Here is a 21,047-nt window from a genome sequence, read left to right as displayed (position 1 = left end):
GTTTTAAAAATAAAATTTGTACATAAACAATACAACAATAATAATATAATTTTGTGAATAAAGGCTTCAAAAAATAACTAAGGAATTCGCTGAAAGTTAAAAATAAGCAAACTTAGATTTATAACACAAAAAAAAGTTTTAAAAATATAAACAATACAACAAAAAAATTAAATTACGAACAAAACAAATCTAATTTGGTGCTTACCGACTTCAAAATGATCAGTTGATAGTAATTAATGTATTATTGTAAATAGATATATAGGTTTAGGTAGGTATTAAGCTAAATTGTATGTATATAGTAGAATATTAAATACGTGCAGTAGATAGGTTAAATTAGGTTTTTGTTTATTTTTATTTAGTTATTAGAACGATTATTATGTACATATTTTATTTTAAAACCTTTTTCTTTGTTTATAATTAAAAAGTTTAATTATTTTTTAATTTTTAGTGAATTCCATATTTATTTTTCGAAGTTCATTTTTTTTTGTTAAAAATATTTTATACAGTAATGGTAATAACGATTCTCAGTCGACTACTTTTTTGACTATCGGCTAGTTCGACTGTTTTGCGACTATCGACTGTTTGATAGTAGTTACCAACATCATTCGGAAGATTTTAAATGAATTAGGAACGGTTAGCTGAACGGCACCGATTGTTGTTTTTAAATGTAGACGCTTTATCGCAGTTGATTAAATAACGATAAGTGCGCCGCCCGGTTAATGAATAAATCGATTCGCCCTTGTAGTACAATTGATAACATAATTACCGTGTTTTAAGCGGCTAATCGCTATTTAATTATGTTAATAAAACGGTGCAAATAAAAACGGATAGTTATTGTTACCGGCTTAATTGCGATCGTCGAATGGTAATTTAATTATTAACAGGAAAAAGTCGCGTTAGTTAGGCATTCTTCGATTGAATAATGGGTGTTCGTTAACAGGAATGTCTTAATATTTATTATTTATTGATTTTTTGCTTTTGTCTTCGTGTTTAATTATAACCAACGTTTGAAATTGAAACATTCTGTCCATTTAAACGAAACAGTATTGTATTATTTAATAAGGTTCGTGAATTAATTTTGAGGGATTTACAATGGCTGCTACATGACAAGGGACGCTACATTCATGCTTGGACAATTGCACATTATTTTATTGAAACTTAAACATGTATTTTCTCAATTCCGATTAGGTTTGATTACAGAATAAAACACATTTGCTTAAAGATTTGCTTTTCTTTTCTTGCTTTTCCATCGTTTTATTCATTCTTCCATCGTGTCAAAACGTCGAAAACAATTTTTTTTCGACATTACGGGTAGAGAAAATTTTGTTACAATTTTTTGTTTTTTTTTTCTGAATTTATTTTAAATGGTAAAAATCCAAAATTTGTTATAGTTATCTCCAAAAACAATTTAAATATTGAAAAACTCTCTTGATGGTATATTCTTAAAGAGTTAAGCTTTAAAAATGTTAAAATTCATTTTTTTGTAAATAATAATTTTTTTGTGAATAGTAGTAATAAATTAATTTTTAATTAAGATTGTACTAAGCGTATCTAATAAAGATGTTATAAAAAAAGTTGACATTTCAAAATGAAGTACTAACAGGTTTCTAGACACACTATGGCTTTTTGGGAATGTAAATTAATAAAAGAACAAAATACGTATTGTCAACAGTTTTTTTATAACATAAATAATTTGTTAAATTCTTGGAACATATTTATCAAGTATTCGTTATTGTATTTTTTTTAACTTCTAGAGCTAAAATATAGCATTCAAACTTTATTTTCAAGATAACGGAGAAGAGTATTGGATTTTGAAGGTTGGACACGTTGAATACTTGTTTTATTACGGAATTCACTTAATCTAAAAATTATAGAAATTTTTCTGTGTACTGTATTAAAATTATATTTAAAATCAACTCTGAACTCATAACTTTTATTATTATTGATGTGAAGACATTACTTGAATAATTTCTTTCTTTACTATATAGTTCCAGAAATAAATTTATTTGGTAACATTTTTGACGATTGGGTAACAGTTTTGAATAAGATAAATATACATAAGGTACAAGTACTAAGTTTCTAAAAGTGTTGACTATCGAATTTAACAGTTATGGTTGTTTAACAGTTGTTTATACTTCCTATTCTCTCCTATAGATATTGCGAATCAAAATACAATGTAAAATGTGTTTATATAATGTAAATTGTAATTGGATATCTATTCATTTTAATAATTTTAACAGTATTGAGAACTAAAAAGTGTAACAAATCAAGAAGCGTTGAAGTAAATAAAGATTTGTTCAAAACTATTTTTTTCTAGTTTGACTGCTATTTTTTTAACCAATCTATAAAATGTCGAATTTCCTAATGAAAGGAAGTTTCCGAGAAGAACTCTTAATGAGTCAAACGAAAATAGCGTCAGATTTTTTGTATCTTTCGCACCTCGGCACGAAGAACACTTCGATTATCAATTTATTTTTAATGAAACTTCGTTTTGGTTTGTTTTTTTGTACATCGCTGCGTGTACGGCGTTCGCTTAGACCTGTTATTATTATTATTATTATTATTATAGATAAGCGGCGTATTATTAATTTTATTCGGTCGAATCTGCCCGAACAAATTCACCATCTGGTAATTTAATCTAGATAACGATCGCAATTTCGATTTTTTTTCGCGTCGGTTTATGGGCAACTTTTACCTGTTGAGTCCGCTCCACGATGCAGTACTGGGCGTGGTCGCGGAAGCGACCCATGCGTGCTATTAATACGTATTAACCTGAAAATTATGTTTTTCCTCCGTCGATTTAACGCGATGAATATAATTATTTGCCCGTATAAATTGCCTATTAGTGGTAGTTAGAGATTATATAGTTTTTCTCGCTATTTATATTAGGTTTAGTGAAACGAAATAAATGATTTTTGCAATAGATGGTTTAATAAATTGTATCTCAGCCTGTAAAACTCTGATTGGTTTACACTAGACGATACGATCCAGTTTAGAAATCAAAGAGAAGCGATTTTAGTTAACATTATTAAAGCTTAATCCTTCAAGAATATGTCCTATTTTAAAAAATTAAATTAGTTTTGGAGATACATCTGTTATAATAACGCGGTGTCTAAAACCGAAACTATAAACGCGGTTTTCTCGAAACTGCATTTTCCGAGATGGTTGACATGATACCGTAAGTTCAACTGAGCCAATGTACTTGAAATTTGGTGAGAGCATTCTTTGTACATTCTTCCATCGTATCAAAACGTCGAAAACAATTTTTTTTCGACATTGCGGGTGGAGAAAACGAGAATTTTGTTACAATTTTTTGTTTTTTTTTTCTGAATTTATTTTAAATGGTAAAAATTCAAATTTTGTTATAGTTATCTCCGAAAATAATTTAAATATTGAAAATTGGTATTGTATTGATGGTATATTCTTAAAGAGTTAAGCTTTAAAAATGTTAAAATTGATTTTTTTGAAATATATAGACTCGTGAGCAACAGTTTGTTAAAATAACAAAATTATTCCTATATAATAAACAAATAAACTAGACAGTAAACGAGTCCACAGTATTAAAATGGATGTAATAATTTGAATAAATGCAAGGTGTAAATTATTGTTAAAATATTGTAAAAACTTGTAAATTGACCTTAAATAAATGATATGTGTATTTCATAGTGATAACAAACAATATAGATGAACATTGAAGATGCTATATGTAATGATGCATCTGTAATTTTACAGATAGTTGAATAGATCAATTTTTGAGAATCTAAGTACTATGTTATGTTTGTACAAGCTCTATTCATATTATTTGTGTATACATAAGATACATAACTACATATATATATATATATATATATATATATATATATATATATATATATATATATATATATGAATAAAGTTATCTTTTAGCTCTTGTATCTTCATTTGAAATTATTGTATTTTTATTATTTGAAGCTACTATTTTTTAAGAACGTATTCTGTTCTTCCTCACTAACGCATTGATTACGGTTATCCAGAATAAATAATGTATTAGCTATTCATTTTCTCTCTTTATTCTTCATTTCCAGTTTCTTCATTTTTTTCATTTTGAATTTGTGCCGAGTAAATCGTATTTTCAGTAAGTTTTACTTTTTTACTTCAACTTGAAGAAATAGGCGGCTGAAGATCCATGCCTTTCAAAGCTTTTGGCAACCATGCTCCATTACGTGAATATTGGTTTTGACGTTTTAAAAGTGGTGATTTAGACGCCGAAGACAAAGAGCGTTTTGGTCAGACAAAAATGAATCGAGAGCAAGGATTTCAATGCACTATTCGTTAATGATTCATGTAAACCGCAAGAAGAATACGCAAAATTGTTGGAAGTATCTGTTTCCAATCATCTGAAGACTATAGGAATGATCCAAAAGGTTTGCTATTTTATGCCATATGTATTGAAGCCAAGAGACATTGAAAGTCGTTTGGATATGTGTTGCGCCGAGAACTGCGCGAAAACGGCTGGAATACGATTAAAGACACAAAAATGTTATTCTTCGGCAATGACAACACTTGACCACAGTGCAATATATGCTCCAGACCTTGCTTATTTTGTAATTTTCAATTGCAAACCTGTAAATTTCCGTCAAATTAAAAAATACCTTTAAATCTAATTTATATGCCTAATAATAATTTATACCTTACACTTTTTTAAATTCATAAACACATTTATCCAATCAATCAATTAGAAAATGTGTTACAGAGTAAATTTTGTTAGCGAAACACTCAATAAAATAAAATATGAACCAAAAAAAAATATATTGAAAAGTCTATTCTAAACATATATCTTGTGGGAGCGCATCGTTAAAGAATGTAGAAAAAACGCCGAAATGTAGGGGTCTATTGTGTTACTTGTCCACACTGACCGTTTCTTCATCGTTACTTCATCTTCCTCTTTGTGTTCTTCTGTATTTCATGGTGGTCACCGTAAGACCATCAGCTGGGAGCCTAAGGGTCAGTGCTCCTTGTTTCTGCTGATAGTAGATAGACCCAAGGTTATAGAGCCGGATTCCTTGATGGAGTTGACGATCCGCACCAACATCAACCTCATTCCTAAATTATTTTTCGTTAAAATGTTCGTTGTTTATACGTACCTAAAATATTTTAAAATCAATCGTATTTTTTGTTATTTCCTGAGTAATATCGTTTCCACGTGTATAACACACTTCCATTTTATTATTTTACATTACTTAAGTTGTTTCGTTATTAACTTGACTTTCCCGTAGTTTTTGTCTATTAATAAATAGTCACATTTTTTTTTGTTATAAGATGAAAAATTTGAAAACGATAAATATGAGGTATTTACTAATTTACTATAATACATTTGAACGGCTTGGTGCAGATATTCCATGACTGGTTGATTGGCTGCCAAATTCGTTTTTCATCAGGTTTTCTATAAGTTTGTCAACGCTGCGATGAATTTCGATTTTTTTCTAGTAATTTGTCATATTCTCGCATAAATTATAGCTCGCCTGTACATTTTTTTTGAAGGTTTTAATATACTCACAGACTTCTTTTTTGTTACAGCTGGTGATAAAAATTGCCTCTAAGGACGGTATTAAACGACTTACCGATGTGGAGAGGCCTAAACTAGAACCAAAAGCGCACATAACAAACCATATTTTGGTTCATAACAATCACAATGTAAGTAGCTGCATTTTCATGTATATTTTTAAGATTTTAATACTATCTATTAAATTAAATGCTGTTGTGGGACCGATATTATATTAAATATGATATTTTAAAATATGTACATGTTTAGGATCACTCATGAGAAATTACATGTCGAAATTAGATCAGCGTTGCATATATTAAGCCAGAAAACAATAACAATCGGTGTATTGAGGATTTAGTTCATATATGATTGAGGGATGGAGGAATTATCTAAAGAACAATCTTTAAATGGCGTTTCTTTATTTCTATGCTAAAATTATTATTACTTTAATAATTGCCTATGTAGATTAATCGTCAGAAGAAAACTCGTATCCGTTAAAATAATAATTTGTTTTACAAATCTAATTCCTCATTTCCCATTCATACATAAACTAAAGGTTTGCAGTACGATAACCACTGGTCTTAGAGTTTGTTTTAGTGGACTGAATAATCAGCCCAGAATGACATCGAACGTTGTTGAATTGAATCTTAATAACAACATTTGACCTATTGGAATTATATTAAATCATTCGTCATCGAATTTTTAATTACTAATTATATATTTCTTGTTTTCGCGTTCGTTTTAAATGGCATTTTTAATGACAGTTATATTATTATTGAAGACAATAAAACTGTTTAACATTTTTTTCTACAAATTAGCTGATATTTAAGTATATAGTATACAAAAAAAACTAATGATTATCATTATATATATATTGTGTATAGTTTAAAATTAGTAGCAACAAATCGAAATAGGGGACACTGCAATTTATTGTTACACATTAATTGAAAATTCATTATAATCAATAACTCAACCTATCTATATAGTAGTTATAATAGGAATCCATTGTTTTTGCATTTCATGGCTTCGGAATTCATCAATGATTTGATTTGATCGATAAGGTTTTTACTTATTCAACTCGGGTGCCATCTAATTTCTTTTAGTATCCAGGGTTCCAAACAGTTTCTTGTGCATTGTTGTTTAGCTATAGGACAATAGACAGCATGATGTTCATTAAACTACGCTTTATTGGCTTTTACAGTATGAGAATCATAAACACTTTTCACATTTTGCCTACCATTCTCAACACTATCAAATACGTTTTTAGAAAAATGTTAGTTTTTTCTTGTGTAAACCTTTCAAATAAGACTTTTATATGGCTAGATACAATTTATTAAAGTCATCTATTAAACATATCTTTCTTTTTGGTTTTACTAAACCTAATATTAATATAGATACGAATAAATGGAGTTATTTTTATACATCGTTATTAGATTGTTATTATTCCTGCTTCTATGTTGATATATGTTCGGTATAGTATAATAAAACACAATATTAGCCTCCAATATAATGATCGTTTCTATAATTTGACTTTTGGGACATTATTTAATGCTATTTTTATTAATATTTTGGACATTTATCGATTTTCTCAATCTCAATTAACGTTTTATCACTCACTGATCTCTTATTTATAATTTAAATTTAACTCACTCTCGGTATCTGGTTGCACGTGGAGCGGGCAGATGGCGCTCAACATTTTTAAAATTCTTTCTCTGTATTGGTATTTTAATGCTAGTGATGCAGATGGCGTTTAAATATTTTGATTTTTTTACGGTCTATATTAATTAGATTTTTGAAATATTTGTGAATGAGAATTAATAAATCGTTCGGAATTTAATTCATGAATGTAACGTTTTATCAGTCGCCGATCTCCCGTCTCCCCATTTAAACCCGAACCAGTCTCATTATTATTTTGTCATTCTTCACACTTTTGACTCTATCGTTTCAACGAGCGTGTCTCTTTATTTAAACAGTCTCGTCAACCGACGACGGTCGCTTTTAATCATTATCAAACGACTCTAAGTGGCACTCGAAAATAATTAATGATGATGCGACGACTTCTATAACTGTAAACACACATAAATAATGGCTAAGGATGAGGATTTGTCATCATAAAGACCAGATATAAATCGAACAGATTGATTTCGAGCGTGTATCGCGAATGAAACCCGGACCGTCACATAGAAATCTCGTCTTTTTTTTTTTTTTTTTTCTGAGAGGATGCTGTAGAGACTTTAATTTTTTAGGTTTTTTTAATTGTATTCTTTTTCCGTCTCTCGTCTGGAATCTAATTTTATATTTTTCATGTAGCAGCATTTATGTACTAGTAGTGCATATCCCAAACACCTACGATAGTGTCTACAACAGTACTTCTAACCTCATATTCTTATTAAACGTAGATGTTGAGACTAATATTGATAGATACAAATTTAAAATACTCTACGAAAGGGTGTTAAATAACCAGTTACATTTTACATTCTCTGTCACTATGTGAGCTTTGAAAATTACCCGATCCTGGTAGTTTAGTTACGTTTCTGAATGAATTTTCTATCAGTAATACACTGAACTATCAGTAATATATAGTATATTAACAGATTTTTTACTGCGATTAATATATATTCATAAACCCAATTTGCCATCTTAGCTTAGCTGCATTTTTTAATTTCCTGTATCGCCAATAAGAAAATTAGTATTTTGTTATTTTTTTATGTCTAAGTCTGTAGATGCAGAACATACCACGAAACACATGGGCAACACGAGCCAATAATATAATACAACTTGTTCACTTTCCTCTAGTCCGCTTATTGTAGCAACTGACAACACCGTCTGTACTGATTTGCAGGATTTCCCCCATTTTATTTGGAGCTTGGATTATTTATGACTAATATTTAGCGAAAATGACTTCTATCATATAAAAAATTGTGTTTTATCACAAAAAACAGTAAGACTCAGTGAGAAGACTAACAAAAAATTGTAAGATATTCTTATCAAATCGTTTGATATTGTAGCGACTTTGAGGCATGTCGAATATTACATTGTAGAATAACTGTCTACAAAATACCCAGAAATATAATCCCAGATGTTGAACACGGGCGGGGTGCTAGCAGCGCCAGCTATGAAATGATAACGATTATCTGGCAACCCCGAGACGTTTATCTGGGATGTTATTGAAGGGTACTTTCGATCGTTCAGTATCTGACCAGCGCTGAGTTTAGAGGTGCCACCATCGATTGCCTAAGCCTTGTTTTCAGGTAACACCAATGCCATCCGTTTTATTTATTTTGTGTTTTCCACGTTAAATCAATAAATAACAGTCACATCATGTAACCATAACTGTTTCATTTCATTTCGTTTTACCTCCGTTCGCCGAGCCATATAACAAACCCTAAAATATTATAAAAATCCTTATATGATAGCTATAATTAGACACAAATCAAGATTTAATATTTTAATTAACGTTTTTTACTTGTGACACTGCAGATAAACAAGGCTTTTGTTATTTCAATATTACATTTCAAAATCTATTCTAAATTACAGGAAATAGACAATATAATATGAACACTATGCAATATAGCATATTTTGTTGCATTTTAGCAACATTGCTTTCAATAAATAATTCGATGCTTATATATGTGTTCAATGTACGTGCCAAATCTATCGGCTAAAACAAGCGGTCTGTGAAAAGTGTGATCTCACTTGAGTAATTCTGTTTCGACAAAAATAGTATGGAGGGAGTTCCACAAAGCTAATATTCATGGGAGTGCTGTGATTGCGAAACCCTTTGGAAGTGGTACAATGATCATAAAACCTGAACCATTGAGAACTGGAAGGCTGTGGTATGAGCCGATGAATAATCGTTTATAATGTTTCCTAGAATCGGCCGGTTTATATATGAACCCCAAAAGAAGTCTACGATCCGGACTGCCTGCTTTCTATAGTCAAGCATGTGGTTATTATTTAGACGGTAATACCAAGGTATTCAGCTGGTGTTCTCATTTACATCACTGGTCGGATTACTGTGAAGGAATATATCGATATCTTCAATGATGAAGTTCATTCTATGACTAACATATTGCTACTAACACTGCCATATTCCAACACAATAATGCTTCCATACACACAGCCAAAAAGGTTCAGTCTAATTTTGATGAATCCTCTTAATAATTCCAATCCATAATAACAATAATTTCACCTTCAATTTAGTTGAGCCGTTATGGGTAGTTTTAGAGTTTATTCCCATCTCCAACATCATTGAAGCAATTGACGAATGTTTTGATATTGCCAAATTATTGCTGCAGCTGTTTAAAAAACATTGGTTGCTCAATACTTTGTTAATAAAAGAAATATGTCAGGTATCAATATTATTTTGACCATCCCCTGTAAATATTAGAATAAAGAAATATATAATTTTACTGATATAAACATTTTTGCGTGGCCTAAATGACTTAAAGCTTCTTCTCAAATACATATAAATAAAAAAGCTGTATGATATGCTATAGATGTTCTATTCAAAAAGAGTGGTATTTACGGGTAGTAAATAAAGCGAGTTAAGGCTTTTTCTCAAATACATGTAATTAAAAAAGGAATTGGCCTTGAGGATAAGCAAGCAATGTGCTATGTTCAGAGTAAAGATACAAAAGAATGACTTGATTTTATGTGCTGTTGTCTGCTACAATAACACATAAATTATTGTTTACACTGCAAAAGAACAATAGACAAACCGCATCTAAAAGTACGAGCGGAAATTTCCCTTTCGATGCGATTCCGTTTTAATTTTCCTTCTCGCCATCGACTGATAACTCATTCAATTAGTTAGTCCTGATTTAAGAGAGCAACCGAAAACAGCGTTCAATCAGATAATGGTTCGAATTTACAAGCGCGAGGGTAATAATTTTAAGGCAACCTCAGCAGCTGTCTGGGCGTTCGTGAGGGGGAAAGAAAAATGCCAGTACGGCCCAACAAATGGCCCAGCGAAACAAATGTACAATTTATTACAGTCCAATTAGTACCGGTTAGATGTTTGATGACTTTCTTGTGGAAATAATAATACATGTTTAATGAGATTTATTTTACCGTGAATTCAAGTTAATACTATTCACATTTTTGTAGAAATCTTTCAAAGTAGATTAATTTTATCCAGTGTTTTTTTAATATTAGTGTACACATTCTATATAACACTCCATTTTTCAATACGCAGTTTGTTTCCATCATATTTTTTTTAAAGTCTATATCTAAGACCTAAGGCTACTTACCATTTGCTGGCTGTACTCCCATTAGTGCATTCCACATAGTTTGAAAACGCTAATTTTCACCCATAATTATATTAGTTTAAAAAGTGTTTGTCTCCTAAATCCCCCGATAATCCACTGCTGTCAAGCAGTTGTAGTTTTTCGTCTTTTTTGTGATCATCCAATCTATTACATATCGCTGATATTTCTTCTAAAATGTTTTAATTACTTCGCTGACCGAAACCCTTGGATCTTTGCGGACGCCCAAAATTTCTAGTGGGGCGTTAACTGACAGGTTAATTGAAAAGTCCCCGGCCTGACACATAGATGGCGCTACGCGAATTGAATTTCTATGGTTTTTAGTTAGCCCTAACCCTCAATAGATGCAAGTATAAATTTGATAGCTGTCGGATCATTAGTTTGTGAATTATAGCATTTTGAGTGAAGCAAGTGTTTTGTTATTGTGAAAAGAATGGATAAAAAGGATTTTCGCGTGTTTATAAAATATTGATTTTTGAAGGGGAAAAAATACAGTTGAAGCAAAAACTTGACTTGATGTTTAGATGTGGTGAACACAGTGGACGCCCAAAAGAGGTTTTTACCGGCGATAACATTAAAAAAATCCACAAAATGATTTTGAATAACCGTAAATTGAAATAGAATTAAATAGCAGACGCTCTAAACATATCAACTGAATGTGTACATCATATCATTCACGAATATTTGGGTATGAGAAAGCTCTGTGCGAAGTGGTTGCCGCGCGATCTCACTTTTGACCAAAAACAACGAGTTGATGATTTGGAACAGTGTTTGAAGATAATTAAGCGTAGTAAACTCGAGGTTTTGTACAAGTCCAATCGACAGTCATCCGAGTGCACTTCATACGACGAACCCGCTCCAAAGCGTGGGAAAACGCAACAATCGGCTGGCAAGGTTATGGCGTCTGTATTTTGGGATGCGCATGGAATAATTTTCATTGACTACCTTGAAAAAGGAAGGACTATCAACAGCGACTATTATATAGCGTTATTGGACCGTTTGAAGGACGAAATCGCCGAAAAACGGCCGCATTTGAAGAAAAGGAATGTGGTGCTTCACCAAGACAATGTATCGTGTCACAAGTCAGTGAAAACGATGGCAAAAATCCATAAATTGGGTTTCGAATTGCTTCCTCATCCACCGTATTCTCCGGATCTGGCCCCAGCGACTATTTGCAGTTTTCAGATCTCAAAAGAATGCTCGCTAAAGAAAACTGAGGCCTATTTTGAAGCAAAGGACAAATCGTACTACAAAAATGGTATTGAAAAATTGAAGGGTCGCTATAATCAGTGTATCACCCTTGAAAGGAATTATGAATATGAATATGAAATGAATGAAAATGAATATGAATAAAAAAAACTAATTTTGCCAAAAATGTGTTTTAATATGGCAGGCCGGGGACTTTTCAGTTGACTTGTTATGGTGCGGAGAACTTTGTTTTGGTAAGTTTGGATCATATTAATAATAGATTTCTTTGTGCCACCCCAACCCCATAATTGCACCCTGTAGATTTACACTAGCTTCAGAGATGTGCTTATTGTGAGCCGTTAATTCGTTCAAACAACCATTACATTTTTCTAAGTCTTCTGATGTTGCTGCACATTTTGTAATCTTAATTTTATAATTATAAATTTCTAGTGATTGTTTTGGATGCATTTGTAATCTCTGTTACTTCTTTTAGTAAACTGGTGTCATGCTCTGTCAAAGATGTTTATGTCATTTTATTATAATATTGTTCAACGGTTAAAAGTAATTTGAAATTTATTAAAAGAAATTAATTAATTGAAGTATCGTATTTATTTCTAGGTATTTAAAAAGAAATGGGGAAATAAAAACGAAAAAAAAATACAGTCGATCCTAAAAATTGTAATTCTTTCATAAATAATCCTATTTTAGTTCCAGTATAAGAGTTTAGAATGATATAATGTAAATTATAATATTTCCGAATAAATAATATGAGTCTGTTTTTTCGTTTCTTTGTCTATTTAACGACTTTGAGGCTCAGTCATTCACGTGTTTTCTTCTCATTCGTGCTCAGTTTGTCTTATTATATAATTATATTAGTAATTTGATGAACTTCTAACTTCCATCGTCAAATGTTTCGAACGTTTCAGGTCTGCTTTAATTGGTCTGTTTTGGTAATCAGTTTAACTATTTCCGAAATTTGGTAATCGATTAATACACTAATTAGTACGACAATCTTTAATTGTCAGCTTCAGTGCGTGTTAAGAAAAGGAAGGAACTTTACCACAAATAAAGATAATTGTTTTTATACTGAGCTTATTTCCTTTGTTTTCTTCATCTAATGGATGACAATTAGGATCTTTGTGGTATGGGCAGAGCTTCAATAAAATGCATTCAATAAAATACAAGTAACAAAATACTTTGTCGCATAGAATACGAAATACAAAATAATTTCAAGTCGTATATGTAAGATACAAAACATATGTTGACTATTTTTATTTAAAATTCAAATTACAAAATACTGTCAGTGTTAGAGTATGTAAATATATACAGTTAAATAATATATAATATACAATTAATTCAGCGGGTCGTAATCGGTAAAAGAAGAAAGAATTTCCTTTCATGAACACTAGTTTTTCAAAGTATTAACAGGCAAACAGCCTCTTGCTAGAGCATAAAGAAATCAGCTCCAGAGGACAATATTTCTACAGCTCCTGATGAGCCCAAACTTGTTTTATATTGTATTAACACGTTTTTTATATTTGGATAACCCTCAATGATGGTGAGCATTTTGCTTTTGTCTTTTAGGAAGCTGACTAATTCTTAACTCCATTTTTGATGTCCGTGGTTTATTATCCGCAAAACAGTTAAATCATCATCTTTTTGTAATACTGTTGCTCCTGTTACTCACTGACATTATTTCATCTTTTTTGTAATTTGCGTTAGGGTATGATTTGCAAGATTTTGAAGTGTTTGCCTGTCATGTGTTGTAATGTAACTAAGGTGGTAGCATGACGGCAATATTAAAAGTAATTAGATATTTTGAGTCTTCATTTTAAAAATATTTGTATTTTTTTATCAAATTATTGTATGTATTATATTAATAACGTTGACCTTTTTAATAATATACATCTATTGTCCGACTGACGAAGAGTGGAGAAATATTTCGAGTAGTGCTCGGATATAAAATCGTGAACTTGGGGGACGTCTGTTTCTCTATGAATTTGATTCTTTCTAACGGACCAGGGGACATTGATTATCCTTCTGAGAATTTTGTTTTGAAGGATTTCGGCTGTGATAGAATAAGGCCACGAAGAGCCGAATGAGTTATTCTAGATTTTAAGACGCGAACTACTAGATGCAGAATGTTTCTTGTGGAAGAATATGACGTCTCATTGAGTTGATTTTGGAGTCTGCTTTGGATGTGCGGTGCTACTCTTGAAGAAGCAAAGTAATCAGTATCGTCTGCGTAAAAAGCATCAACTTGTGGTTTCCTAGTGATATCTGAAAGAAAAATATTAAATAAAGCGGGTGTCAGGAGGAGCGAGCCTTGTGGAACTGCTTTGATGGTTTTTCGTCTAGAGAGAATATCTTTAATCTTCACGTGGAACGATCATCCTGACAGAAATGATTTGATAAGAGCTGTTAGGTCATCGGGCAGACCTAATCGGATGCATTTCGCCACTAAGCCTTCGTGCCAAACCTAGTCAAAGGCTTTGGTTAGGTCCAAGAAGACCGTTCCAAGTCTGTCATGTCAGTTAAAAGGGCAGTTGATTTTTGCGGCCAACCGATGGGCCGGATGAATGGCGGTTTATTTGTTACTATGACATTCAGGTAGAATGAACCTTACTACCGAGAAAGACCAAAACTCTTTTTGTCTAACGTTAGTTTAATTTTGTTTTTCCACATGACCGATTTAAGAGACCACAAACGGCAACGAAAATGGCATCCAATCTGATAAGCGCTTCATTTTACCAACAACAGGCACGAGGGCGATAATTTCGAGTCGACTTAATAGGTAGAGGGGGAGTGTGCGGGGGCGACGCAAGGCCCAACTAAATACACATGCCGTTTAACGTAATTTATTTGTGTAGAATTAAATAATCGTCGAGGTTTTCATTACGGAATGGCTGTTGGCGAACGGCGCCGAGATATACGATCTGAGCGTGTTTATACGGGCCTACGCCGAAAAATTTAATTCCCCTAAATTACGGCGGAAACCGAACCGACTGATTATAATAAATTTCATTATTTTACGCAAAACTTGTCCACGCATTTTGTTCCGTTTTGTTCCTTGCTATAATTTTATTTTTTAGTTGGTTTTATTATTAAGCTTATAAATTAGTATTAAAAGATTTTTTTAATTTGCAGCTTTATCGTGAACAATCGGCACAATGTATTTTATTCAATCGACAGCCGCTACCTTTTCCCATCCTTCAGGCAATTGCCTAAATTACGGCGGAAACCGAACCGACTGATTATAATAAATTTCATTATTTTACGCAAAACTTGTCCACGCATTTTGTTCCGTTTTGTTCCTTGCTATAATTTTATTTTTTAGTTGGTTTTATTATTAAGCTTATAAATTAGTTTTAAAAGATTTTTTAATTTGCAACTTTATTGTGAGAAATCTGCACAATGTATTTTATTCAATCGACAGCCGCTACCTTTTCCCATCTTTCAGGCAATTGCCTAAATTACGGCGGAAACCGAACCGACTGATTATAATAAATTTCATTATTTTACACAAAACTTGTCCACGCATTTTGTTCCGTTTTGTTCCTTGCTATAATTTTATTTTTTAGTTGGTTTTATTATTAAGCTTATAAATTAGTATTAAAAGATTTTTTTAATTTGCAGCTTTATCGTGAACAATCGGCACAATGTATTTTATTCAATCGACAGCCGCTACCTTTTCCCATCCTTCAGGCAATTGCCGCAAATCTTTTGAGGTTATTTACGCATTTACCCAATTTAGGGTATTTTTATAAGTGAAGCGCTGCTCAGACTGGTCCCAACTCATATGTCGAAACAAGTAGTAAACAGAATGTTTAGCTTTAGTACAACAGATAGAGCTATCTGATGTTTGCTTTCGACAATTGTCCATCTAGAGCATGGCATATATCTAACATCGTAATTCCCAGGAAACCAAAACTACGCTTGATTGGCTATTACAGTCAAAATCATAAACACTTTTCACATTTATTTTCTTCCGACTGCAGATTTGTGATTTATCTATATCGAAAAGAAACTGTAAAATAAAGGCTACCTCAAATCTCAGCACTATTAAATTATGTTTTTTTTTTGGTTAAAAATAGATCTAAAACTGTTTGGGCTCGGCACCGACTTCAACGTCAACGATTATTATTACAGATTTTATTTTAAAATGTTGTTTTTTGGTGTTAAAAATCTAAGTTTGATTATTTTTTAATTTTTAGTGAATTTCTTATTTATTTCTTGAAGTTGGTTCAATTTTTTTGCTAAAAATATTTTATTTTTCTCTTTTTAATGTTAGATATTTACTCAATAAATTACGGAGTTATTTCATTTAATATTGCAAAGGGTAGGCCAAGTAAAGGTGTAGCCCATATGAGGAAAAATAGGAATAAAGAAACAATGATTGAAAATAAGGAACGCTTCAGGCTCCGGGATCTTATATCTAGCTTAGGTGATTTGACAAATGTTCTAACTAAACTAAAGCAGCAAAAAATTGCTTTCGATGCCGGGAATCGAAGCCACGACCTCCGTTTGGTAGCTAAACGCTTTAACCGTTACACAATAGAAGCAGTACAATATAAACAATATTTCTACAGGGTCTTATATGCTACAGTTATTACTTAAAAAGCAAACTTTTACACTGAACGACGACAACGATGATAACATTATACACAAATATCTCATTATTTTAGATAAAAAAATATGTGAAAACTTTATACGTGCCTTTGAAATTTTAGCGTTTCTCTCGATTTTCCCCCTTCCCCCGACAGATCCTGATTTGCCTCCAATGGGACCACCTCGGAAGGTCACATTTCGAATAAAAAAATTAATTTTGAAAATCGGCCCACAATTGACGGAGAAGTCGGCATAGAACCTCCACCTTTTTTCGAAGTCGGTTACAAAATATACCTTTCTTTTTGTTTTTACTATTTTTACTAGACCTTATATCAATATGCATATAAATAAGTTGAGTTATTTGTATACATCGTTATTATTCACAGTACTGTGTAGATACATATTTGGTAAAATATAAAAAATATTAGTTTCCAATATAATGTCCTTTCCTATTATTAGATGGATGGGACACCATTAATTATATTTTTATTACAATTTTGGACATTTAACGATTTTCCATATGAATTCGTCTATTGATATCTCAATTAACGCTTTATCACTCACCGATATCTTGTTTATAATTTAAACTCGACTTAATCTCGATATTTAATTGCATGTGGAGTATGCAGACGGCGTTGAACATTTAAAAAAAATTCTCTGTATAGGTATTTTAATTCTAGTGATGCAGATGGCGTTCAAATATTTCGTTTTTTATAGTAATTAGATTTTTAAAATATTTGTGAATGAGAATTAAATTGTTTGGAATTTTATTCATGAATGAACTTGTTATCGGTTGCCGATCTCTCGTTGTCCAATTTAAACCCGAACCAGATTCATCTGTCAAGCGCTGCTCAGACAGATCACAACTCTTATGTCGGAACAAGTGGTAATTAGAAGGAGCAAAGGTCTGGAGAATACAGCGGGTGGGGTAGAACTTATTTCCAAGTATGTTTTCACCGGTTTTACAACATGTGGTCAAATGTATCAATTGTAGTCGGTAGCGATCCCCATTAATGGTTTCATTAGGTTTTCGTATCTCATAGTATACTACACTAAGCTGAACCCCCCAAATACAGAGCATTAGTTTGAAGCCATGAATATTTTTGCCGTTAATGTTGATGCATGACCAGGCGGTTCTCATGGTTATTTCTGCTTTGGATTATCGTAACGAAGGCACTTTTATCACCAGTAATAATGCAATTCAAAATAATTTGCCGTTTTTGCCGTTGAAGCAACATCTTATACGTGATCAAACTTTTCAATGCCTCTTGGCTTCAAAGTATATGGTATAAAATATCCAAGCTTTTGGATCATTTCCATGTTCTTCAAGCAGCTTCTTTTGTTAAACCCCCACCCCCCCCCCTAATTGTTTGCACATTCATCTTGTGTTTTACACGAAACATCATCGAGTAATGTCTTGAAACCATCGCCTTCAAATTTTTTTGGCTATCCAGAATACCATTTGAACTTTGGTTTCAAAATTACCACTTTTAAAACGTTGAAACCAGTATTCACATGTTGAATTCCTGTCATAAGCTTGGTACACGATTTGTTGACCTTTAGCCACCCATTTCTTCAAATTAAAGAAAAAAATACGTTTGTTTCCACTTTGACGAAATGATACATACTCAAAAGTTTCAACATGGAGTTGATTGGTTGTAAATTCTTTAAAATTAATGTATAGGTCTTATACTACAGAACAATATTAATACATTTAATTTTATAAATTAATATTACCATAAACATGTCTAATGTAAGGTGTAATAAAGAAAATGGTGCTTATAAAAATCTGTGCCTTAGTATAGTACACATTTTGTAATTTTAACTATTTTTTAACCTTTAGTTAGTTAGCTCAATATTTTTTATATCTATTTGACTTATAGTGTTTACTTGGAGTTTCGAATTGTAAAAGGTTGTTAAAACATCAATAACAATAAGTAATATACCATTTGCTTCATATAAGTATTGACATAATTTATTATGACATAGTATAAATAACCTGTCGTTAACACATGTTACTAAATATATATATTTATATCAAGTTTTTGCTTTTAAATTCTTAATAATCGATAATGATAATTGATCGATGAATAAACTGGTAATAAAAAACGCGATATAATGTCGGTTTATTGGTTTTACAATTTATTTAGATACAAAGTATAGCTAAATAATAACGGTTAATTAATAGAAAAAGAATCGAGGATAACAAAATAATATCAAATCGTCATTGCTCTAGATACTTTTTATATATAACATATTTTTAAGATTCTCTATAAGTATCGATATTGCGTTAAAAATAATTGTAGATTGGATAATTGAATATAGATTGCTTTAATATCATTTATTATGTATCTAATAACAAAGAAATATCAAATTTAACCATAGTGGTTTTTTGATGTACCATTATTTGTGTGTAATTTAAAAAAGAACAAATAAAAGAACTACAATGGTTGAAATTTCAAACACGAGAGCTTATTCATATTTCAAATAATTGGATAGTAAAAAATGGCGAGCTGAAACGTTCTTCACATATTTAATGGGACCGGCTCGACATTACGCATTAAGTGGAGCAAAAAGAATATGACAGTTACACCGTATGTTCCCATTTTAGAGTCAGCGGGAATATTTAATGATTCCTTTGTCGCGGTTTGCGATTTTTCCAACTGGCCGAAACGCCACCTGGAACAAAAGCCGAATTAGCGGGCATCTAGAACAAAAAAGTGGCGGTTGGACGTATCTTTTTTGTGCTTTTACGTGTGCCGTGTTTCACTACCACTGTAAATGTAATATTTGTTCTTTCGTTGTTTATTATGTTTACAATTTTGTAATGAAGCTGTTTTTGCATGTTATTCTAATATTTAATTTTATATTAACTTTCTCTGTCAGTTTCATATATTTTGATTTGTTGTTTTTGCAGCATACTTTTTTGAAAATTTTCTTTTTCATTTCCTTTGGGTAGCATTTATGGTTTATATAGTCTTAGATATTTTGTTTCTTAAATAATTAGTCTTTCGTTTTCTCCTTTCTATTTTCTATTTCTTCACCTCAAATAAAATTATGATTGAATGCACTGAATAACTTAATGACATTAAATGGATAATAGTTATTTTGTGCAGAAAAGTCAAAACTATCTAATCTAATACTCAACTTTGGTTCTTATTCTTATTTTTTATGTCAGTCGATCATAAACCTTATAGGGACCTATGGGATGCACCAAAATATTAAACTAACTAGTAATCCAACGATGCCAAAACAAAGTCTGCGATCAATTACTAATACTTGACGTTACGTAACCAACGAGTTACACGATGAACTTTGAATCAAATGGATTTACGAAGTGATCCAAGATTTCGCCAAAACATGCAAGGAATCAGAAGATCGAAGCGAACCAAGCCACAAGTGTTACTTTAACTTTAATTCAAATAGTTTAGTTTTATTTTAATTTGGGAAATGCATAGTGATATATTTATCTCGTACTCGCCTTGCTTGCGTATTAATGTAAGTATAACGGAATAGTAGTATTAAATTAATTTGTTAATGCAGATTATACTAAGCACATCTGATATAAGACGTCATTAATAATTTGTTTTTTAATCTCAGTTTTACTCATAATTTTGCTAAATACTTATATGATCATTATTTGAATAACAATAAGTCAATATTATGTTTAATCACCATATTGTATGAAAAAAATTTAAAAATACTATGAAATTAATAGGTCAATTGAAAAGTCCCCGGCCTCACACATAGAGGGTGCTACTAGAATAAAATACATATGTTTTCTAGTTAACCCTAACCCTCAAAATATGCGAGTATAAATTTGACAGATGTCGGATCATTAGTTTGCGAATTATATTATTTTGAGAGAAGCAACTTTTGTTATTGTGAAAAAAATGGATAAAAAGGAATTTCGCGTGTTGATAAAATATTGCTTTTGAAGGGAAAAAATACAGTTGAAACAAAAACTTGTTGGCTTGATGCTGAGTTTCCGGACACTGTCCCAGGAAAATCAACCATCAAGGATTGGTATGCTAAGTTTAGACGTGGTGAAATGAGCACCGAAGACGGTGAACGTAGTGGACACCAAAATGAAGTTGTTACCGACGAAAACATTAAATAAAATCCACAAAATGATTTTGAATGACCGTAAATTAAAATTGAATGAAATAGCAGACACTCTAAAGATATCAACTGAACACCACATCATTCACGAATATTTGGGTATGTGAAAGCTCTGTGCGAAGTGGGTGTCGCTCGAGCTCACTTTGCGTCAAGCGTAAAAGCGTAAAAATCCGAGGTTTTGCGTCTATATATGACAATGGATGAAACATGGTTCCATCTTTTCACTCCGAAGTCCAATCGACAGTCATATGAACCCGCTCCAAAGCTTGGGAAAACGCAACAGTCGACTGGCAAGGTTATGGTGTCTGTATTTTGGGATGCGCATGGAATAATTTTCA

The 21,047-nt window shown here is 31.7% G+C and overlaps 1 protein-coding gene across 28 annotated transcripts in view; it reads left to right on the top strand.

Annotated features, from left to right (window-relative positions):
- tay (tay bridge kinase) overlaps positions 1 to 21,047 on the top strand; it is a 366,957-nt gene that overhangs the window by 38,943 nt on the left and 306,967 nt on the right. For all 28 annotated transcript variants that reach the window (XM_076418120.1, XM_076418113.1, XM_076418158.1 and 25 more), the window contains exon 2: positions 5,557 to 5,673. In XM_076418120.1, coding sequence (XP_076274235.1) covers positions 5,557 to 5,673 — 117 coding nt within the window. The remainder of the gene's footprint in view (positions 1 to 5,556; positions 5,674 to 21,047) is intronic.

Source organism: Rhynchophorus ferrugineus, unplaced genomic scaffold (genome assembly GCF_030347505.1).
Source record: "Rhynchophorus ferrugineus isolate W39M unplaced genomic scaffold, kcgeb_rfMv2 rfM1, whole genome shotgun sequence".
In the NCBI taxonomy this organism is placed as follows: domain Eukaryota; kingdom Metazoa; phylum Arthropoda; class Insecta; order Coleoptera; family Curculionidae; genus Rhynchophorus; species Rhynchophorus ferrugineus.
Note: the sequence above shows the minus strand (reverse complement) of the source record. Positions and strands in the feature narration are given on the sequence as shown.